The sequence below is a fragment of the Pantherophis guttatus genome, chromosome 14, assembly GCF_059756535.1.
Source record: "Pantherophis guttatus breed Tessera chromosome 14, ASM5975653v1, whole genome shotgun sequence".
NCBI classification, from domain to species: domain Eukaryota; kingdom Metazoa; phylum Chordata; class Lepidosauria; order Squamata; family Colubridae; genus Pantherophis; species Pantherophis guttatus.
In genome coordinates, this window is record NC_142076.1 from 2296135 (window position 1) to 2320649 (window position 24515).

The window sequence follows — 24515 nt, forward strand, 5'->3', positions numbered from 1 at the left end:
GAAGAATCTTTTTAAGCAGAGATACTTTTAAGGCCCTAAAGAATAGCAAATTGGATTGCAAATCCACTGGACTTTAGGATTATTAGTTTAATTATAGACAACAAGAGTAGATTTGTGTTCATAAAAGAGAAATTACAAGTAAATGTAATTTTAGGGCCAATCAATTGGAATTTACACCACATTGTAAAAAATAAACTCATGAGGATCTGGAAACACCACTGTGGGAGAGAGTTTAAGCAAACAATTAATTAATCTGATGTCCTGAAAGGGAGAGCGGGACTCATTTTCCAAAGAGCAAGTAAAAAGACCAAAAATTATTAGAATTAATAACTATCCAATCTTAACAGAATAGCAGAATTGGAAGGGACCTTGGAGGTCTTCTAGTCCAACCCCCTGCAGGATGGTCTAGGGCATTTCAGACAAATAGTTGTCCAATTTCATCTTAAAAACCTCCTGTGCTGGAGCACCCACAACTTCTGGAGGCAAGCCACTGATTAATTGTCCTCACCATCAGGAAATTTCTCCTTAGTTCTAGGCTGGCTCTCTCCTTGGTTAGTTTCCATCCATTGTTTCTTGTCCTGCCTTCTGGTGCTTTGGAGAACAGGTTGACTCCCTCTTCTTTGTGGCAGCCCTTTAGATATGGAAACACTGCTAAGTAATAAATAGTCCAAAAGAATAATAAAAGTATATGCTGAAAACCTATGTGTCAACTGTCTGACTAGTGAACCCAAAACAAGGAAACATTTTCAGGAGCTTTGAATTCCCAAAAGTAAAACTTTATTGGATACACCATTTTGGCACTGAAGAAACAAAACCAGCTCCGGTTTTCCCATGCAAATGCTTGCTTAGTTAAACAATAGGTTCCCTTTCTCCGCACCCCTGGGCGATCACATTGTCCAGTTATGAGATGTCCTTTTGTTATGGGAACAGTCCATCTCCTTCTCAAGCACCTGCAGCGGTGACCTTGATGGTTTCCAGGCTCTCACAATCCATGCACATAATCTCAGCCCTCCGTTCCCTCCAGTTCATTGGCAAGTTGAAAAGGTTTGAAAGAAGCAAATCAGTTCAATCTTGACACTATGCAAAGCAAAAGAATGTAATCCTTAAATAATGGGAATTATTTAGCTAAAATGTAAAACACGTTTTCAATGACTGCAAAGAAATATGATCCTTCCAACTAGGGGTGGGTTCCACTTACCGGTACCCTTGCTACTGGTTCACAATGGGAGCGCTCGTGCACATGTGCTCACTTTGCTTGCGTGCAGCACTTCTATGCATGCACAGAGCATCCGTGATGAAGTCCGGGCGGGTGGGCAGAGTCTCCCACCGCCGTTACAACCGGTTCGCAAGATCCGGACCAAATCGGTAGCAACCCACCACTGCTTCCAACCCCCAAACCCCCCACCCCTGTCAGAACTAACCTTTCCATCATCCCCACCATCCTGCCAGAACTGATGAAGCTTCTTGGATGAGAAGGGAAGCAACTTCCTCAAGGAAAAAACAGTCCAGCTGCCTTTTGAAAAATCACCTTTGGGACAAACATGACCTGGATGGCAGAGAATCTCCAAAGATTATCTGCCAAATCATGTCGGACTAAAAATTTTAAACATTTGTTTGTTTGTTTTTTTACTATTTAGGGAATCTTCCTAAATATGTGGACAAATTATAAGATGCTTCCCACATCAGTGCAGCCCCTTTTATGTATGCATCAGCATGATGCACACGGACAGAGGGCAGGGTGGGGGTGGGGAGTTGATTGCACCGCTGGGGCTCCTTTCTTGCTTGTTTTGAACCCCTCCCCCCCTTCAGATGCCATTGCCTTCTAAATCTGGAAGATTTAGTCTGTATCTTCACCCCTATATATTTCATCCTTCTTTTGATGATGAAGATGAAGAAAAACTAATCGTCTAAGGCTGGGGAAATGAGAATGCTTCATTGTTTAAAATATTTGTATCTTAGAAATATTCCTAAAGCATAAGAAGAGCTACAAATAAATTTGAGGAACAAGAACAGATTGGACTATTTTCATAGGGTGGCAAATACATTGGGAAACCTCTCTAGAGGAGAAAAAAGTGAACCAAAAATTGTAATACGGGGCCTTGTTTCCAATTTAGCTGAAGTAATCAGTCGTGGAAAATAGAAAATGTTTATGATACACTTCCTTTTCATAAATGATTTAATTAAATAAGGACATAAGTATTCTGATTGTATATGATCTTTACCGTGTTGATAGTAAAATTAAATCCAGCTTAAAATGTCATTGTAAAAAGGCGATGCCCTGGAATAATGGTCTGAAAGGCCTCCAGGTGGGGTGGGAAAAACCAGAACATGCGGTAAGATTTGGGAAGCCCATCTCCTCGCTTCTGTGGTTTCATAGCTGCCCTCCATGAATTCTCCCTTCCTGGAGGGATTGTGCCTAAGAGAAACCAGATGCTCAATCTGGCCCCAGCGTCCCAGGGAGCCTTGGAACCAACAGCAGATTCTCAATAAAATTGGCTCTCTCAGCATCCTCCTGCTCTAACGTTAGTTAGTTGGTGAGGAGACTTTTTTCCCAGGGAGATGCTCTCTAAAAGCCATCTTGGTGTTCGGCCAAAAAGTATCACGAAGCAAGCAACCCTCAGCTGAATAAAATCTCCCTGCCTTTTCTTCATTTCTGTCCTCCCAAAAAAGCATTCCATTTTTCTTTCTTTAGTTCTTGTTTTCAAGGAGCTGAACAACATTAGAACCATTAAAAAGGCCCTAAAACCAGTGGTGGGTTCCTCCCGCTTCGGCCCAGTTCCGCCAAGCCGGTAGCGGTTACAGTATGACGTCACTGAACCGGTTCTGCCCCCCTCGCCCACCGTGTTATTCTTACCTTTTATTTGGCCCCGCCCCCAATCTATTCACTGCCTCCCGAGTCCCAGCTGATCGGCTAGAAGGAAAAAAACTGTTTAAACTCTTGCCGTGGGGCTTCAAAGGGCCGCCCTACAGCTGATCAGTGGTAAAAGGCAGTTTGGTGGTAGATCAGTGCACTCGGAAAACAAATGGGTAGACGGAAGCCTGCAAAAATACATGAGTAGACCAGTGCCTGCAAAAATAAATGGGTAGACCGGTACAGCTCTGCAAGCAGTTGAAAGCCTGATAGACCAGTACCTCTGCTAAATCCTAAAGAATTGTCACATGACCATCAAGCCACGCCCACAAAATAAGCCACGCCCACAGAACCAGTAGTAAAAAAAATTAGGACCCATCCCTGCCTAAAACCCCTCCCCCTATGTAGAATTACATAGAATGATGGGGCTGGAAGGGACCTTGGAGTCCTCTAGTCCAGTAGTCTCCAACCTTGGCAACTTCTGGGAGTTGAAATCTGCCAGACTTAAAGTTGCCAAGGTTGGAGACCCCTGCTCTAGTCCAACCCCCTGCTCAAATAGGAGACCCTATACCCATGATAGAGAACCTATGGCATGTGTGCCCGGGGATGGCATGCAGAGCCCTCTCTGTGGGCACATGTGCCATCACCCCAACTCAGCCAACTGGTTGTCGGGTTTCCGATGCTCTGGCATGCACACGCATGCACATGCGCCTTCCAGTTTGGGTACTCTGTGCCAAAAAGGTTTGTCATCACTACCCTGTACTATTTCCAGACAATTGATTGTCCAGTCTATTTTTGAAAACCTCCAATGATGGAGCACCCGCACCTTCTGGAGACAATTCATTCCACTGATTGATTGTTCTCACTGTCAGGAAATTTCTTCTTATTTCTACGTTGGATCTCTCCTTGATAATTTTCCATACGTTACTTCTTGTCCTGCCCTCAGACACTTTGGAGACTAGATTGACCATCTCTTCTCTCTGTTGGCCCCTCAAGTATTGGAAGACTGCTATCATGTCACTCCAATTCCTTCTCTTGGTTAGAGCAGACTTATTCAGTTCCTGCAACTGTTCATCATACAATTTATCCTCCAGTCCCCTAATCATCTTTGTTGCTTTTTACTGCATTCTTTCTAGAATCTCAGTATCTTTTTTGTTTTGTGGTGACTAGAACAGGACACAGTATTCCAAGTGTGGTCTTACCATGGCCTTATTAAGTGGTATTAACACTTCATGTGATCTTGATTCTATCCCTCTTTTTGTTGCAGTCTCAGACTGTGTTGGCTTGATTGGTGGCTGCAGCACACTGCTGACTTATGCTTAAGTGGTGGTTGCCTAGGTCCCTCTCATAGTTACTATTGTTGAGCCAGGTACCAGAACCCTGCCTTTTAATTAACTTACAGTGTCAACTTTACCTCTATATTAAAGTTTATATTACTACAATCAATATATGAAAAAACAATGACGACAATTTTCCTTAATGATCTTAAGGTGGAAATCAACATAGAATGAGGTGAATGACAAGGCAATACAATATCACCTATCCTTTTCTCAGCTTGCCTTGAAGAAGTATTTTGGAAACTAGACTGAGCAAAAGATGGAATAAAAATCAACGGTGCCTATTTAAATCACTCAAGATTTGCAGATGATGTTGTTCTCTTCTCACAAGACCCAGAAGAGCTACAGAGACACATTCAAGAGCTGCATGAAGCAGGAGAATCATTTGGTTTAAAAATAAACCTGAAGAGCTAGGTTATGTTTAATAAATTTACAAAAGAAAGAATTTATTTTTATATCTAGAGAAAACCTAGATGTAATAGACCACTATATATACCTCGGCCAATGGATCTCAATGGAAGGTGATACAATAAAGGAAATTGAATGGCGTTTGGCAGGCATTCAGCAAGCTAAGCATAATTTTCAAGAACAACCTCCTTCCCCCTATGCCTGAAGAGAAAGGTTTTTGATCAATGTGTGCTACCTACTCTACCATATGCCAGTGAAACATGGACACTAACCTCACAATTGATACAAAAGCTATGAGTGGCACAAAGAGCCATGGCAAGATCCATGCTCGGCATTACAAGACAAGATCTAAAGACCTGCATATGGGTTAGAGAACAAACGATGATATCATCAAGGAAATAAAAGAATAGAAACGGAAAAGGGCTGGTTACCTAGCAAGAAGAACCAATGGCAGGTGGACCAAGGCAGTACTGAATGGATTCCACTTGATCAAAACTGTCCATGAAAGAGACACAGAACAAGATGGAGAGATGACATCAGCAGATATGGTGGGCCCAGTTGGCAAAAGAAAGTTCAGGACTGTTTTGGTTGGAAACATGTAGAAGAGGCCTTCATCCTGCAGTGGATAGACAGTGGCTAGGATGATGATGATGATTTAGTTTTAATGTTTTTAACATTTACTTGACACCAGAGTCCCTCTGTGAGGAAGATAGGCAGTTCCTAAATATGAGAATGAATGAATGAATGATAGTTCTATAAGTACAGCAACAAATGTAGGAATTCACCAGCTGTCCTTTTCTTTATGGGCAGGAGGGTTTTAGTACCCATTCAAGTGAAGTTGAGAACTGACTTTTTAAAGTGGGGATGGGGGAGGCAAATTAATGTTATCTGTCCAGGCCAGTTCTTGAGAAACACCATTGTGGCTTGGCTGTCCTTAGTGAAGGACCATTTAACAGAAAATAGATTCCTGCATCTGAGGATTTCCAGGGATGGATAAATAATGTAAACTCACTCATTTCTTTTCATCAGGAGATGCAGTTTTCATGTTGATTCTCAGGCAAGGGGAGGAGAATTTTGTTCTGTTTATATTTTTATGCTAAGTTATTCATTTTGCATATTTTAATCTGAACCTCAGTTTTCCAAATGTGATGTGGTTCACAGTATAAATGATGCACAATATGTGTACAATACGTATTATGGGGTGTATGCACTTAACGTATTCACAAAATGACATATTGTATGTTAATTAATAATATTAATTTAGTAATATTTTGTATATTGCAAAAATGCACAGAAAGACATTGAGATCAGCTGCTTGCAAGAATGTGTATATTAAAGACAATTCATGCTGAACCATGTATTTCCGTACCTTTCTGCTATCACCCAGATGTTTGCTGCTGAGGTAGGGCTGCCTCACTCAAGTACTCACACAGCGGCAAGGAGTGGCAAGTGCCAAAGTTGCTTCTGGCTCTGTGGTTTTGCCCCTTGTTTTGTTTTCTTGGCTGCCTGGCACAGAGAGGGCACTTGGCTGAGCAGGGAGGGCATTGCCCCAGACTCCTCTTCCCAAATAGGCTTACCCAGCAAAACTGGGACATTGAGTCATGCTAGGATTTAATCTGGTACATTATCTTGGAGTTGTAAAATGACTTCTCCTGTCATTTGAAGAAGCAGAATATTCTAGCATTTCTTTTCCTTTCTGAAATGCTAGCTAATGAAGCTGTTGGAAAATGGTAGTTGATATCCAGGGGCAGAGTTCTGACAATATATTTGGTATTTGCCAAACCCCTCCAATTTGGGCAGTTAATGGGAGACATTTGTGGGGGAAACCCTGCTTAAGCCACTTTCTGGGGTTGCATTAGAGCAGGGGTCTCCAACCTTGGCAACTTGTGGACTTCAACTCCCAGAGTTCCTCAGCCAGCTTTGCTGGGAGTTGAAGTCCACAGTCTTAAAGTTGCCAAGGTTGGAGACCCCTGAATTAGAGTACATTAAATGAAAATCTAAACAAAGGTCTGTGATCACACACCTTATGGCAAGTCACAAAAAGAGGAACTTGAGAGCACTTAAGCATAAGCTAAGCAAACTATAGCTTAAAGGCACCTCTCAAAATTATTTTCATTCGTTACAGTTCCAATGTCATTTACGAAGGTCTCCATAAATTAAGTCCTCTATGTGGCTCACATGACCTTTGGTCATTGATTAAGATACGCTTTGAGTCTGCATGCAGTCACACCATCTCTGCATGCCAACCTGGGCTTGTTACTCATCTGGATGGCATCCTTGCCAAGTTCAGTTGTGATGCGGCCTCGTTCTCTGCAAGACCTTGCCAGAAAAGAGCTTTTACGGCTCCCCATAACTTAGGGCTTCACCCTGCCCAAATCCAGCCTGGGTGAAAACTAATAAAGCCTGGCATATTTATTGGGCATAACCAGTCACTAGCAGAGTAAGCGTGATGTGTGGGCTCGGCCAAAGCCGTGGGGGAGAAGGCACTGGGGGTGGGGGTGGGGGCGGGGGGGGGAGATGCTTGGAAGGGAAGCCTCTTGTCACTTGGGTGCAGCCTAGGCCCTTTCACAGCGCTGCCGTTCCATAAGGGCTCGGGCAGCCGGGGTGAGGGTGGGGGGGTCAGGAGTGGCCTTCAGAGGCTCAGGACTTCTGGGGACAATGTGCCCCGTCTGTGCATTGGCTGCCAGCTGGGTCCTCCTTCAGCCTCCCCTATTTCCTTTGGCTTCCTCGCCACCTGCGGTCTTGCCTCCAGTTTGGCTCAGCCAGCTGAGCACATTAGAGAGCATGTAAAATATATGGTAAGCAGCTACGTGCTGCATTTTTAAAAACCAGTAAGTGGAGATCTAAGTAATTTTCCTTGTCACAGTCCTTGGCTTAGATAAACTCTGCGAGGAGGAAAGCTCCATTTGTTTTTCATCTCTAAAGAGCCATGGTACGTATCCAGAGAAGAGGGCGGGGTCTGCACGATGCAAATCCCCACCCTCCAGCAGGAGATGCTTCTTCCTCCTTTTAGTCTTGAAAATCCCCTCTGGGTCTGGAGCCACGGAGGCCTTCCCCGCTGGCATGGCTGCCCAATGTTAAGCAGGCCGAGTGAGCGATGGGCCGGAGAGACCATTTTGAAAGAATGGCCCCTGTTTTTTTTCTTCACAAACACAAATTCCAGAAGTGATATCCAAATAAGAACATATTTTCCTCTTGAAATAAAGTATTCAATTTCAATAAATAAATAAATAAATGAAACTTTGATGTTGGTTTTGTTGATTAAAAAGATTTGGTGTTATAGAAATGGCTAGTTATATATTGATGTGTAAAAGCAAAACATTTTTTAAGGTTGGAGTGTATTTATCTTGTACTGCGCTAGGAAGAAGTTGGAAGTCAACACCCGCTTTCCTTTCTTTTTCTCTTCCCCCCCTTTACATTTCACACCTCCCTTTCCTTCCCTTCGTTTCCTATTTTCTTTTCTGTATTTTATACAATAAAAAAGAAAATTTGAGTTAAAAAAGAAAGAATTGGCCATTTTAAAAAATAACCTGCAAATCAAAACATGCACCGGGCATAGGCCACATTCTGCCTCTCGCTGTGGGTTCTGTTTGCTTCTTTTAAGCATTTTTGGACAAGGGAAAAGGGTTCAGAGGTGTCGCCTGCATCCCAATGCCCTCACTCGTCCGCTTCTGTTCTTGGGGTGCTTGAGTGTGGATCTCTGTTACCGGTACCTGCTTTGCTTGGATCATTCCTTTTTTTAAAAGTGAGCACAATTAATTAAAACAAAGGACAGGACACACCTCCTTTGACATCTCCCTTTCCTCTCCCCTTCAGGTTTAAGCTCCTGAGCCAGGAAGAGGGAGAATACTTCAACGTTCCTGTCCCCGCCGAAGGTGAAGAAGGCAATGAAGAGTTCAGGCAGAAGTTTGAGGTGAGAGGTGTTTCCAAAAGGCCACCCTACGGTGGATGGCTCTTGGGAAGCCAGCCCTTGAACCCTCCTTCCGTGGCCCTCGCCAAGCAGGGGGCCACAAGAGGTTAACTCGGGTTAGCCCTGGGTTCTGGGAGATGCCTGGCCACACCGGGAGGAGCAGATCAAGGTCTATCTGGCCACTTGAGCCCTTGGCATTAATAGGGCAAATATCTGAATAGTTCGGATTGTATATTGCACGGGTCAGAAGGAGGGCTGAGAAAATATCTAGAGACCTCAGAAACTGTTTCTACTCCTCCCCATGGGACGATGCTACAGGGCATTGCAGGCCAAGATAATCAGACACAAAGACAGCTTTTTCCCTCCTGCCATCACTCTGGTAAACAGCTAACTCTCACAGCACGGCCTTATGTCTGTGTACCCAGCATGGCTGTAGTATTATCGTTTATCCTTCTTATTAACTTCTTTACTCCCCGCTCTTATTGGGACGATGATGGTGATGATAATGATGGTGATGATGATGATGATGATTCTGTTGCTTTGCATGTACACTGAAAGCTTCTGCATCAGAGACAAATTCCTTGTGTGTTCAACCACACTTGGCCAATAAAGAATTCTATTCCATTCTATTCTATTCTATTCTATTCTATTCTATTCTATTCTATTCTATTCTATTCTATTCTATTCTATTCTATTCTATTCTATTCTATATTCTATTCTATATTCTATTCTATATTCTATTCTATTCTATATTCTATTCTGTTGTATTCTATATTCTATTATTCTATTTTCTATATTCTGTTCTCTTCTCTTCAATATTCCATATTCCATATTCTATTCCATTCCAAATCCATTCCCAATCCAGAGAAATTTTGCACACAACTTTCCAATGAGAGAAAGTCATACATGAGCCAATGTGCTTAGTATTGCAACAGTCGATTTTGGCTCGTCTTACAAATCCCATTCCTGCAGAAAAAGACAGTGGGTCCCCCCCGTCCTTACTCATGACTCAGCCAACATGCATTCCAGGATTCATCTGGCACTTCTTGGCTTCTGAATTTCTTCCTCATAGTTGAGACTCCTTGTTCATTTCAGGAAATTGTATTTGTTTTATTCATTTAGTCTTTATATATATATAAATAACCCAAGGTGGCAAACATGCACAATACTCCCTCCTCCTGCTCTTTTCTCCACAACAACAGCCTTATGAGGTAGGCTGGGCTGAGAAGGAGTGGCTGGCCCAAAGTCACCCAGCCAGCTTTCATGCCTAAGGCGAGACTAGAACTCACGGTCTTCTGGTGATTGGCCCAAAGTTTGCCAGCCAGCTTTCGTGCCTAAGAACTCACCATCTTGCAATTTCTAGCCTGGGACCTTAACCACTAGACCAAACTGGGAAACCCAGTATGTAGAAGTGGCCCCATTCTTACTGATGCAGGATCCAACATACCAACAGATGAAGTGGCTAATCGACTCACACTGTTTGGTTTGATACAGTGATGTCAGGAAGGAGGAAACCCAGAACCACTCGTGAATAAGTCTCAAGCATAAACTTTGTTGTTAATCACCTCTGTTACACGAATCTTGTCAGATGGACTGCATTCCCCTGGGAATGGTCAGATAAGGCTTCAGGGATTCTGGGGGAGGACAGGCTGTGCTGCTCCCTGCAGGGCAAGGACTCTAAACCTGGCCCCCTCTTAACCCCTCCCTTCAGTCTAGCTGGATATGAGACCCTTGAGTCTGGCTAAGATTTTTAAACTGTTTGGATGAATGTCACAATAGCGTCAAAAAAACAGGATGTCTTGTTGCAAACCTAAAGGCCAGATAAATTATATTCAATGATTTGGGAAGAAGAGAATGTGGCTCAAAGGAACAGACAAGGAAGAGCCTGCTGGGACTGCTCTGCCTCATATCCCCTTTTTAAAGATTTTTTAATGTTTTTTTAGAAATGGCCAAGTTGCATGCTGTGCCAACATAATTTTATTGATTGATTGATTGTTCAAATTTATATACCGCCCTTCTCCCGAAGGACTCAGGGTGGTGAACAGCCGAAGATAAAAATACATAGAATACAAAATTTAAAAATAGTTTAAAACAAATTAAATAGTATTGGCCCACGACAATTAACACACCCCCAATTTAAAATCAAATTAAGAACTAAATTACTCAATTAAAAGAGTTAGGTCAGCCCGCTTGTTGGAATAGAAAGGTCTTGAGGGCGCGGCAGAAGGTGCGTAGATCTGGAATCCTCCTTATCTCCGGAGGCAATTCGTTCCATAGGGCAGGTGCCCCCACAGAGAAGGCTCTCCCCCTGGGGGCCACCAGCCGACACTGTTTGACCGACGGCTGAGGAGCTCCTCTCTGTGGGAGCGTACTGGCCAGTGGGAGGCTCTTGGTGACAGAAGGCGGTCTCAAAGATACCCGGGTCCTAAGACATGGAGCGCTCTAAAGGTGGTAACCAGCACCTTGAATCGCACCCAGAAGACCACCGGAAGCCAGTGCAGCTCGTGCAGGAGAGGTGTTACATGGGAGTGCCATGTCGCTCCCCCAATCACCCGCGCGGCTGCATTCTGGACCAGTTGGAGCCTCCGGGTGCTCTTCAAGGGGAGCCCCATGTAGAGAGCATTGCAGTCGTCTAGACGGGAGGCACCTCTGGTCCCCACTTCTTTTAAGCAACATTCTTAAAAATAATAGCAATAGCACTTAGACTTCTATACCGCTTTGCAGTGTTTTAGAGCCCTCTCTGAGCAGTTTACAGAGTCAGCATCTTGCCCCCAACAATCTGGGTCCACATTTTACTGACCTTGGAAGGATGGAAGCAGGGGTGGGATTCTACTGGTTTGGATCAGTTTGGGTGAACCGGTAGCTTCGACGATCAGCTGGAAGCGAACCGGTTCACTCTGACGATCAGGTTGGCCCGCCCACCTGCCCCTGTGCTTTACTTACCTTTATCTTCTCAGCTGATTGGCACGGCAGAGCAGATTGCCATGCCTCATCTGTGTTACTCCCAAGTGGTAACACAGAAGGTTAGTATTTGTAAAACTGCTCATATAAGATCACCCAACCGGTTGTTAAACCGGCAGCATCCCAACCCGGGTAGAAGGCTGAGTCAACCTTGAGCCGGTCAGGATCGAACTGTTGGCAGTTGGCAGAATCAGCCTGCCATACTGCATTCTAACCACTGCACCACCATGGCGCATAAAAGGGTTTTGTTTTCTGAGAAATGGGCATTTTGAAGTTGTCCGCATTCAGTGGGGCAACTAATTTGTAAAAGTGTCCGTGTGACATGCTTTCAGTATTCCATAGGGGCATACCTAGTGACCACAAAGATTTGGGACGCCAGTCCCTCTGTGCCACCCCTGGGATCAGAACTTTCACCATCACCCTTTTGGACATGATTTTGGAAGTCTACTCCAGCCCCCCTCAACTTTATGCCAGCTGAAGGCCTTGAACCCACCGGAGGGTGGTCTTTTCTACTTGCCCCTTCCCATCTGCCATCTCAAGGGAGCCCTGGGCAAGTGTTTTTTGTGCTTTTTCACTCCTGGGGACTGTACCCACCTCCTGTTTCTCCTCCCAGTCTCCCTTTCACGGCAGTATATTTTCTTATTCCTTTTATGTTGAACAAAATGGTGCAATGGATCCTGTCCTGACTCTTTCATGAAGGGGAAAATATCTTCTTGTCCACACCCCCACGCTTCCTCCCCACCTCCTCCTCCTCCTCGTTCTCCTTTTTCTCCTCCTCCTCTCAAACTTTCATCTTCCCCCCCCACAGACCCTCCCCCTGACCCTCCTCCTCGCAAGCTTTCACCCCTAATATTTCTAATTTTGTATTTTAGCCCCTCCTCTCTGACTGCCTCCCCTCCCCCCGGTTGCTCCGGAACAGAAAATCCAATAGCTAGGCCCAAGCCAGAAAAACACTCAGAAATCTGAACAAAACAACACAAATCTCTCCCAAAATTTCACATGAAACACACCTCTCCCTTTTTTTATGATCAATTTCTATCTCAATGTCAACTGTCCAGTTGATGAATCCAGAAAAAGAAACTCCTGGGATATTATTTTACCAAGACTATAAAACTTTACTGAATAAACCACGTTGGCGCAGAAGAAGCGAAACCAGCTCTGCAAAAGCAAGCATAGTTAATTCCCCCTTTCTCTATGGGCCACCCACCGTACATTACGTCCACTAATCACTTCTGTTCATTTTGTTATGGGAACCAGCCAGCCATGCCGGGACATCTGATCGATGTGTCCTTGAGGTGGAAGCGATGTCTCACGAGAACCAATGGATGCTTGGAAGCCATTCACCCTACCTTTGCATTCCAGTTCATTCCACCCCCTCCCTCTTTTTGTCAAGCTGCGAGCAAAGCAGAATATAGGCGAAAGTGCGAGTCAGTCTTGACATGCTGACCCCCCAGAAGAAGGATAAACCTGAAACAATAATAAACATACATACAGATTATTACCTACAACCCAACTACTGCTACATTCCTTATTGTGATCGTTGAAGGTACCTAGTGTGAAACCTCTTAACTAACCTCGCTGCTCTAATGTCTGGAGCAGCCACCCACTCAACGTCTGCTAACGGGTAGCTTTTCCATACTACTAGATATTGTAATTTTCCCTTGTGTTATCTGGAGTCCAGAATGTTTTTGATCTCATAGTGCTCCTCTCCCTTAACTAGGATGGGAGGAGGAGGTGGTTCTTTGACTGGTCTCAGCCCAGATTCTGGAAAGGATTTTAAAAGACTGCAATGAAATATCGGATGAACCCACCCATTGCTTTTTGGCAATTTCAGCTCCACCATCACCGGATTCATGATCCAGATGATTTGGAAAGGCCCTCGTATTTGAGGCCTAACTTTTTATAAGGCTGTCTCAGCTTTAGATACTTGGTGGACAAATACGCTTTATCCCCTACTCTAAATTCCCTTTGTAGGGCCCTTTTCTGATCTGCTTCCTTTTTTTGGCTTTCCCTAGCTTTATTTAGTGCTTCAGGCACAGAGGGCCACATGGCTTTTAGATTATCCATCCAGTCAGCTAATGAGTGCTCTGGCATGGGCACAAACAGTCCCTGTGATCACTTTGAAAGGGGCAAAACCTGTGCTGCTGTGCACCAAGTTGTTATATGCCACCTTTGCGAAAGGCAGGTGCTCAGCCCAATTAGTCTGCTGATAATATACATAATAGCGCAGGTATTGCTCTATTAATGAGTTGTACATTCAGAAGCCCCATTGGTACTAGGATGATTGGTGGAACTAAATCCCTGGGAGGAGCCTATCATTTTCAAAAATTCCTGCCAAAATTTTGCAGGGAATTGCACCTCCTTGTCCTAGATAATGTGTTTCAGGACCCTGTGTAGTTTGTAAATGTGTTGCACAAACACATTTGTGCTGGCACATCCTGGCCAGCACCTGGGAAGAAAGAATCTTCGAACAGACCCCAAAGTGTGTTTGCTTCGAGAATAGGTTGATGGCAGTCCAAATTTATTTATTTATTTATTTATTTATTTATTTATTTATTTATTTATTTATTTATTTATTTATTTATTTGTATGCCGCCCTTCTCCGGAGACTCAGGGCAGCTTACAATGCATTAAGCAATAGCCTTCATACTTTTGTATATACCTGCTTAGTAGGGCTTTTGCCCCCCACCCAAGCGGTGTTCTTTTTTATACAAAGTCAGCTTGTTGCCCCCACAATCCAGGTCCTCATTTTACCTACCTCGGAAGGATGGAAGGCTGAGTCAACCTTGAGCCTGGTGAGATTTGAACTTGCAGTAATTGCAGGCAGCTGGTATTACTTAACAGCACTTTAGTCTGCTGCACCACCGAGGCTCTATTTTTCACTGTGATCACAAATTACTGTGTTCCCAGTGTTCTCAGGCAATGCCAGAATAAAGTCCATGGATATCTCCTCCCACAGGTTAGCTGGGTTGGCTACCAATTGTTGCAAGCCTAGAGGCTTTCTAGGTAGGTGTTTCATGGTGGCACACAGAGAGCAACTGGCTGTGTGTGCCTCCAATAAGCTTCTAAGTCTTTTTTCATCTTCTATGAACCCTTTCTCTGGTTGGCTGGGACATACAATTTACTCCCCTCCCATGCCAAGCCCTCCTTTAACATCAGCTCATCTTTATGTCTCTGGAGCCACTCGTCCACCCTCAAGGACACACTGGGCAGATGTCCCAGAATGGTTGGCTGTTTCCCATAACAAAATGAACAGAAGTGATTGATGAATGTATTGGACTGTGGGTGGCCCATAGGGAAGAGGGGGAATTAACTATGCCTGCTTTTGCATGGGGAAACCCAGAGCTGGTTTTGCTTCTTCTGTGCCAATGTGGTTTATTTGGTAAAGGCTTAAACTCTTGGTAAAATAATGCCCCAGGAGTTTCTTTTTCTGGATTCACCAACTGGACAGTTGTCATTAAACCAGCTCTCAATGTAGCAGCCTACCTGGACCCCACCAGGAGCGTGGCAGCTTTGAGATGTCGGCATCCAACAAAGAAATGGAGGGGAGAGGGGAAACCAGGGGAAGCCCTCTCTTGAGAGACCTCGGCGGCAGTCCAAGCCACAGCCAGGATGCAAGCGGTTGGCACACACCTCAAACCGAGGGCTAAGAAGCTGGAGCGACAACCTGTGCTTAAGGGGAAGAGAGCCACAGAAGGACCCTATTCAGGTCCCTAGGGCTGTTGGGCAAGCCATGTGGGGAAGACGGAGGAAGCAAAGGACCAACTGATCCCTCATGGAGTCACTATGAGCAAGTGGAATGCTAGATGAGCAGATGAGTGGGATGACCCAAATGAGTGGAAGTTCCCAGCCGCAGATCACAGTCCGTCGATGGAACAGCTGAGGGAGAAGTTCAGCAGACTGCAAGTCCGGGGAGCCACCTCATTGAGGGCAGCAATCATGGAAGTGGGGTCAAGGGCCATGAAACCACTTCCAACCCCATCTTCTCCCCTCCTGCAACTGATGGAGCTGACTCCACTTGGGGCTGTGAGAACCCCACGCCAAGGGATGGAAGCATTTATCCCTGCCATCTCCCAACCGGTGGGGCAGGAGCTGGCACGTGCAGCCCTGTTCAGGCAGTGGGGTTGCCATCTGAATAGATCTTAATGCAGGAGGAGCAAGAGGACCGACCACTGCCTCCCCTAGCAGTCTGCTTTGATGGGAAACCCGACAACTTGGCCTACTTCCTGACCCAGATCTGGAACTATATGGAACGCCATGGAGTGATGTTCCAGGACAAGCACACCCAGTCAATGCTGTTACATCTAACCTGGAGGGGGGTGCAGCGGGATGGCTCTCTGCAACAAGAGGGCTCCAAAGCTGCATGATGCTTTCATGTAGCCGCTGTGAGATTCAAAGACCCCACAACAGCCCAGCATGCATAGACTGCATCTGCTCCCTACATCAGGGCAAGTGGCCAGTGGCAGAATACATCCAAGATTTTTGTAGCCTGGTGGCTTACCTGAGAGATTGGCCTGAGCTACAGTATACTGGTCTACAAATTATGGGAGGGGCTGAACAAGGAGTTGTATCAAAACTGCCCATCCCAATGGGTGAGTGCCCTGCAACCTTCAAATGTGGTACCAGTTAGCCACAAATGTGGAGCTCAACCTGATGGAGTACTGGGAGCAAGCTGTGCATGACAACCGGCCCCACCGAATGCCTGAGAGATGCCCAGTGGCCCATGGAGGAAGAGTGGGTGTATCCCCTGCCACAGGGGGGAAGTCTTGCTGGAGCCTGGGAGTGTGTATTCAATGTGGGAAGGAAGGCCACTGAGCGGCCAATTGCCTTGTGCCATGGCTGGCCTCTGCACTGTGAGCCCTGGCCCAGGCAAAGCTGAAAAAACCACCCGCAAAGCCGAAAGAGAAAACATGGCAGCTCAACACGTCGTGGAGGTCTCTCCCCAATCCAGCAAAGGGGAGGGAACTCTGACCCACGACAAGCCCAGCTTGGTCTTCTACAACAGCGAAAGCAAAAGGGAAGACGATCCAATGGCAAGTGGCACCATCATCCCTTTGATGACCTGGGTGGAGATTTTGGTGCCCTCCTCAGGAGTAAGGGAGGGGCCTAATGGCCTTGCTGGACTCGGGGTACACTCGGTGCCTAATTAGCCTTCAGACAGTGGAGAAACTAGTATTGAGGCTGAGGAAGTTAAGGCAGCCCCTGGGGTTCTCCCATATAAATGGCTCCTTTACCAGAGGGTCACCAGCAACTTGCCTAACCAAGCCAGTGAGCCTCAGGCTTGGGACCCACATAGAGACTATTCATTTTACTGTGACTCCTGGAATACCGAGACTATGGAAGGACATGTAAGGTCAGTGAGGGAAGTAATTGAGAAGTTGCGTAAAGCCCAGTTGTACAAGAAGCTATCTAAATCTGACTTCCACTAGACCAGCCTAGACTACCTGTATCTCCAAGCATGGGGTGGAAATGGACCTACGTAAGGTGAGAGTGATCCTGGAATGGGAGGCCCCTCGCACTAGGAGGCAGTTACTGAGTTTCCTGGGATTTGCAAACTTTTATCGGCAGTTTATCAGTCCATCCACATGTTTGCCCAGATAGCCCTGCCCATCACCAATTTGCTCAAGATGGGGAGGTGATAAAGCCCAAACCAAGTCAGCCTTTAAATTGGTCCATTGAATGCCAAGCAGCCTTCGAAAAGCTGAAGTGGCTCTTTGCTGCTGAGCTGATCTTGAAGCATCCAAACCCAGGTGAGCCTTTTGTGATCCAGGCGGATGCAAGCGGTGTGGCAGTTCAGGCGGTTTTACTCCAGAGGAACAGAAAGGGAGAGTTGCAACCATGTACCTACACACCTCGCAAGTTATCTGATACTGAGAGGTGCTGGGCCATCTGGGAGAAGGAGGCTTACGTGGTCTGATGGGCTCTTCTGACCTGGAGGCAGTTTTTAGAGGGTATAGTGGACAGACCACAAGAACTTGGAGGTATTAAAGACTCCGAGGAAGCTTTCCCTAAGCAAGTCCAATGGGCCCAGTATTTTAATCGTTTCAATTTCACCCTTCGCTACTTGCTGGGGGGGGTGGATTTCTTAGCAGATGCCCTCTCTCGCATACAGGAGTACCTGAGAGGAAGCAGTTAACTCCATTATCCCATCCAGGCAGTTTGCAGCACCAGCGCTCGCGAGGCAGCAGAGAACAATCCCCCCACAGCCAGCTGGGGACTCCTTGACGCAGCCACTAAAAGATGTCTTGAGGGCGGACAAGTGGCTCCAAAGCCATAAAGAAGACCTGGTGTTAAAGGAGGGCTTGGCATCGTATGTCCCAACCAGCCAGAGAACGTTGGTCCTGAAGAGGAGCCATGACGCAGAAACCACAGGGCATTTCGGGTTTGTGAAGACCCTACATTTGGTAAAGAGACAGTTTTGGTGGCCAAAAATGAAAATGGACATAGCCTGTTGTGGGCAGTTGCCTTGTGTCTGCATCCACGAATCGCCTACCTGGGAAGCCTCAGGCTTGCTACAATTGGTAGCCAGCCCAGCTAACCAGTGGGAGGAAATATCCATGCACTTTATTCTGGCATTGCCTGAGAGTGCTGGGAACACAGTAATCTGGACTGTCGTCGACCCATTCTCAAAGCAAGCACACTTTGTGGTGTGTCCAAAGATTCTTTCTGCCCAGGTGCTAGCCAAGAGGTTTGTGCAGCACATCTACAGACTACACGGGGTCCCGAAGCGCATTATCTCAGACTGGTGGGGTGCAGTTCACTGCAAAGGTTCGGTGGGAATTTTTGAAAATGGTAGGCTCCTCCCATGGAATTAGCTCGGCCTATCATCCTCATACCAATGGAACTGCTGAATCCTCCAATTCATTAGTAGAGCAATACCTGCACGGCTATGTAAATTATTAACAGACTAACTGGGCTGAGCTCCTGCCTTTCACAGAGGTGGCATGTAACAACTTGGTGCACAGAGGCAAAGGTTTTACCCCTTTCAAGGTGGTCATGGGGACTGAGTTCGTGCCCATGCCAGGGCTCCCACAGGAAGCCCCATCCCCAGTGATGTTAGCTGAGTGGATGGATACTCTAAAAGCCACATTGGCCACCGTGAGTGAGGTGCTAAATAAAGCTAGAGAAAGTCAAAAAAAGGCTAGCAGGTTGGCTAAGATCCCCCCTCCTGAGAGAATTTAGAGTGGGGGATAAGGAGTGTTTGTCCACCAAATATCTGAATGTGAGACAACCTTGCAAAAAGTTAGGCCCAAATACATATGGCCTTTCCAAATCATCTGGATCATAAATCCGGTGATGGTGGAGCTGAAGTTGCCAAAAACCTCAGGCAGGTTCATCCAGTATTTCATTGCAGTCTTTTAAAATCCTTTCGAGAATCTGGGCTGAGAACAGTCAGAGATCAACTTCCTCCTCCCATCCTAGTTAAGGGAGAGGAGCACTATGAGGTAAAAAAGATTCTCGACTCCAGGTACCACAAGGGAAAGTTACAATATCTAGTACTGTGGAAAAGTTATCCATTAGCGGAGGCTGAGTGGGTGGCTGCTCCAGATGTTAGGGCAGTGAGGTTAGTTAAGAGGTTTCACACTAAGAACACTCAATGGTGCCAATAGGGAATGCAGCACTAGTTGGGTTGTAAGTAATAATGTGTATGTATGTTTATTATTGTTTCAGGTCTACCCTTCTCCCGGGGGGTCGGCATGTCAAGACTGACTCGCATTTTCACCTACATTTTACTTCGCTCGCAGCTTGACAGTAACTGGGAGGGGGGGTGGATGGGATGCAAGGGAGGGAGAAATGGTATTCAAGCATCCGTCGGCTTCCGTGAGACATTGCTTCCAACTCAAGGACAAACCAGGCAGATGTCCCAGCGTGGCTGGCTGTTTCCCATAACAAAATGAACAGAAGTGATTGGTGGATGTAATGGACTGAGGGTGGCCCATAGGGAAAAGGGAGAATTAACTACACTTGCTTTTGCGCAGGAAACCCAGAGCTGGTTTCGCTTCTTCTGTGCCAATATGATTTATTCGATAAAAATTTATACTCTTGGTAAAATATTGTCCTAGGAGTTTCTTTTTCTGGATTCACCAACTGGACAGTTAACAATGAGCTCAAGAAGGCCATTAGAAGTGACAGCAAATGATTTGCTAATAAGGGAGGAGATATGTTGAAACTGCCCTGATATGTATTATGTATCTTAAGCCGTTAAAGTGGGAATGTGAAGGGTGGCTAAAGTATTGGACTAGTACTGGGGGAGGGGAAACCATTTTACCACCACCACCCCCAGTTACAGAAAGCCCCTGGGTGACTTTGAATCACTTGCTGTGAGCCCAACTCAGACATAACAGAGTTGGGGGGGAAATAAAGGAAGGATGCTTTATACGTCTCTCGAAGGAAGGCAGAATATCCAATAACAGGATAATTTCCTATTGAAAGCTGCTGGGAAGGAAGCAGGAACTCTGGCTGAGGCAACTGCTTCTCTGGCTGCCTGGCCAGATTCGAGATTCAGTGGGGCTGATTCCTCCTTGCAGGGCATAAAGCTGCATTGACCACATGTGGCAACCACCAATGGTGTGTGGAGGGCAGTCCAGGGCACACCTGCTCAGATGGGTCTCCCTGCTGTCCAGGAAAGCTTATTCCCAGCTAAAAGGGTGGGGAGAGAGAACAAGCAGAATCAGGCAACCCCAAGGAATTTGCTGACTGATTGTGCGTAAAAGGGCGGAAGTACCAGGAAATGTGTGACAGGGATTAACAGTGGGAGCCACACTCCAAAAAATTAGGCAAGGTAGGACAAAGAGTAAATTTGTTTTCATTTGAATTTAATTAAACTTAATTGAGCTATTTAAATGCAAATAACATGATAAACAATTCCCTCCATTTTTAATTAGCTTTTCTACCTGTCATATCAAAAAACCCATCCCAAGGGGCTCTGGGGCAGGACCCGCTTTGGCAGCCCCTCAGAGATATTTTGCTCGGCCAGAGAAATGGGTCCATCTCGGATTGCCAGAGGCATCAGCTGCAAGTTTGGGGAGGTTGCCCCACACCCACTCTCTTGGGGGCAAGAAATGTCAAGATGGGTGAAAGTCTGTAGAGATTCTCTGTCATTCAGGTCATGGTTTTTCAGGAGGCAACTGGACTTTCTTGTTTTTCTTTTGAAGATGTTTCGCTTCTCATCCAAGAAGCTTCTTCAGCTCTTCCCCACTATCCTGTCAGAGGCAAACATCTTCAAAAGAAGAACAAGAAAGTCCAGTTGCCTCCTGAAAAAGCACCTTTGGGTCAAGATGGGTGGCTGTGGCCGTAATACATGTAAAACATGGGTGGTGCTTTAGGTGGGTACTTGCAGCCACGACTTTTTGGATACCCTTTTCTCCCACTAGTTGGGCAAAGGGCCAAGTCCGTAAGCCCTCAAGGCTCACCAGGACAGAGGTCCTGATGGAAACCTCTGGGTGGCCCTTGGTGCCCAGAATTGTTCTGAGGAGAATGAAGAGGGAACAGAGAGGGAGTTTAAGGTGGGGAGGAAGAGAAATAAAAAGGCTGAGAAGGAACCATGAAGGCAACTCAGGTGGGTTTCCCTCAATCCCCATCCTTATGAACACCACCTACGCTCTCAGCTTGGTGTTGCCAGTCTTAGGCAGCTGCTTTGTTTCAGCTGCTTTGACACAGAGAGTGAAATATAGTTTTTCACCACCGCAGGAAAAACAAGAGCCCAGGAGCTCCATTCAAGAGAAATTAACACTCTTAATAATGGCTGCACATTTGGAAGAAAATGGCTTGAGTGAGAGTAAATCCATAGGCAACGAGAGCAACCGGCTTACTCAGTGCAGACGCCGCTGGCAGGGAGGGCGGGGGGATGGGGGCTTTGGGCTCTCTCCATCCAACTTGTGGAGGAAAGTTAATTTTGCTAAGGCAACCCTGGGCTTCTTGACTCCCCCTCCCCCGGGCTCTGCCAAGCATCCCAATATGACTGGCCAGCTGAGGGGTTTAGACTAAAGGCTGGCTTAGCCTTCCCAACATAGCTGGTGGGGTCAGGGCCACGAGGCGCTTAGGAAATCTGGACATGTGGCCAGGACCATATTCAGCTTAGAAAATAGACAGCAAACAGCTTGTGGTGTGGTCCAAGACTGGCCCTCAGTAACAGAGGGATGGCTGGGGAGGGATGCTATCAGCAAACATCTTCCAAAATATCAGTAGAGGAGGAGGAGGAGGAGGAGAGGAGGAGGAGGAGGAAGAGAGGAGGAGGTAGAGGAAGAGGAGGAAGAGAGGTGAAGGAGGAAGAGAGGAGGAGGTGGAGGAAGAGGAGGAAGAGAGGAGGAGGTGGAGGAGGAGGAAGAAGAGAGGAGGAGGTGGAGGAAGAGGAAGAAGAGAGGAGGAGGTGGAGGAAGAGGAAGAAGAGAGGAGGAGGTGGAGGAGGTGGGATTTCTGGGGGAGGACAGCAAACCCCTCACCAAGGGAAGCACCAGCAGATCTTCTGGGCTTCTGCTGGAGCCTGGAGGAGCGTCCAATTGACTCAGCTTAATGGAATTTCATGCTAGGCTGAACCCCAGTAGGTGCCTCCGAAGCCACATATTTCGCAGAAATTAAAATGAATAAATTATGAGATTGCTATCTGTATGTGCTTGTGTGTTTAACAAATTATGCCCCAATGAGTTATGCTCCCCACCCCCAGCTCAGCGGGAGAAGAGCGATGCTGCCACCCCTTCAGAAAGCTCCTGAATGCTCAGCAGTTATGGAGAGCTCTGGAAAGAGGGAGGAAGCCCCGTCCGTCTCTTTTGCAAACGTGTTCGCTGAGTTCAATTCAGAATTGAGTTCCGGCTGGGACAGGCAGAGCCTATTATATTTTCTTCCAAATTATTTTCAATGAGAGATGCAGAAACAGCGTTTTTTGGCAGTGATAGGAAAGGTTGAGTAGAGTTTTTAAAAGGTTTTCAGGTGCTGAGGATTGATTGGGGAAAATACAGGAAGCTAACTCTCACTATCATCAAAATGCAGCTGGAAGGAAAAAGAAGCAATGAATTCCCAAGGCCATTGAAGCCTGCAAGTGTGAAAAAACAGCACCCAGAGACCCTTGCCCAGAGTCCAAGAAGGATGCGTCTCTGCAGGCCCCTCTACTCTCATTTACTCTCCTGGCATCCCTGACTTTTTGTGGCCCGATTTGTGTTAGCCCCGCCTGTTCCCTACTCCTTGGACTTTGTGGCTGCTCTATGCTCATCAGTTTCCATTGGGGGGGGGAGATGCTCGGAGGAATGGCAAGGAGCATTTTCCTCCTGTTGCTAAGAATTGACCCACGTTCCCCATTTGGGATTTGGGAGCTGGACTAGCAGTAAGAGGTAAAGCCCAGAGGTGGGTTGCTACCGGTTCGCCCCAGTTTGGGCGAACTGGTAGCAGTGGCGGTGGGAGGCCCCGCCCACCCACCCGGACGTCATCAAATACAATCTGCGCATGCTTCTGTGCACGTGCAGAAGTGGCATGCGAGCGAGCGAGCGAACCAGTAGCAAAGGTAAGTGAAACCCACCCCTGGTAAAGCCCCTCTCCACCACTCCAGGGTCCTGGGTCACTCTTTTGCCCCTCCCCCTGCAGAGCTTAAAAGTCTGTGCTGGCAACATGCAGGGAGATCTCTCTCCTTCTCTTTCTGTCCAGGGCATGAGAGATCCTCAGGTGCAGTGGTGGGGAAGGAGGGCTCCATCTTGTGGGGAGCATGAATTTGGGTAGGCACTTTGTCTCCTGGCCCCCACAACACTTCCACCTCCAGATCCATCACGGGGCCAAATGGGGTGCAGATTCTCAGGGCCAAGGAAGACCCTGAGCTGGCAGGGGTTCTCTTCCCCACCCCCTGCAATTCCCTTCCATCCCGTTTGGAACCCTGTAAACAGCTCGTTTTGAGAAGTGTGCCTGGGAGTGTTTGTGTGTGTGTGTGTGTGTGTGAGAGAGAGAGAGAGAGAGATCTGATGTAATAGGAAAGCCCTAGCAATGGCAATTCACTCTTCTCAAGGAAACTTGGATGGTAAGAAGGATTTTCCCAGGGCTGTTTTGTTACCATGAAGCAAATAGCACAATTAGGAAAAAAGGGTTATTTATGGGGTCTTCATGAGACTTTAGAGATTGTTTAGAACAGGGGTCTTCAACCTTGGCAACTTTAAGACTTATGGACTTCAACACCCAGAATTCCTCAGCCAGCAAAGCAAAGCTGGCTGAGGAATTCTGGGAGTTGAAGTCCACAAGTCTTAAAGTTGCCAAGGTTGAAGATCCTTGGTTTAGAAGTACAGGTAGTCCTCAAGTTATAACAGTTCATTTAGTGACTGTTCAAAGTTACAGCGGCACTGAAAAAAGTGACTTATGACCATTTTTCGCACTACCATTGTAGCATCCTTGTGATCATGTAGTCAAAATTCAGCTGCTTGGCAACTGACTCATACTTATGACCATTGCTGTGTCCCAAGGTCATGTGATCCCCTTTTGTAACCTTTTGACAAGAAAAAAAATCAATGGGGAAGCCAGATTCACTTAACAAACATGTTACCAACTTATCATCTGCACCAATTCATTTAACAACTGTGGCAAGAATGGTCATAAAATGGGGCAAAACTCACTTAACAAATGTCTCACTTAACAGCATAAATTTTGGCCTCAGTTGTGGTCGTACGTCAAGGACTGCTTGTAATGGACATTGAATGAGATGGGCAGCTGTAGACATTGAACAAACAAACAAACACAACAAATAAATAACCCATCCAGAATCTCCAGGTGGTCCTGCCATCACTGGTGCACATTAGACGTTGGAGTATACAGTATGTCTTCCTTTGCTTAGAATGGAATAGAGCTGGAAGGGACCTTGGAGGTCTTCTAGTCCAGCTCCCTGCTCAAGCAGGACAACCCATACCATCACAGACAAGTGACTGTCCAGTCTCTTGTGTTTTTAACCAGTGATGGAGAGCCCACGATTTCTGGAGGCAAGCTGTTCCACTGGTTAATTGTCCTCACCATTAGGAAGTTACTCATTAATTGCAGGTTGCTTCACTCTTTGGTTAGTTTCCATCCATTGTTTCTTATCCTG

At 46.2% G+C, this 24515-nt stretch overlaps 1 protein-coding gene across 2 annotated transcripts in view; it reads left to right on the top strand.

The window, feature by feature from the left end:
- The window catches only part of PRKCB (protein kinase C beta), a 234733-nt gene that overhangs the window by 138414 nt on the left and 71804 nt on the right, over positions 1 to 24515 (top strand). For both annotated transcript variants that reach the window (XM_034420612.3, XM_034420613.3), the window contains exon 8: positions 8413 to 8509. In XM_034420612.3, coding sequence (XP_034276503.1) covers positions 8413 to 8509 — 97 coding nt within the window. The remainder of the gene's footprint in view (positions 1 to 8412; positions 8510 to 24515) is intronic.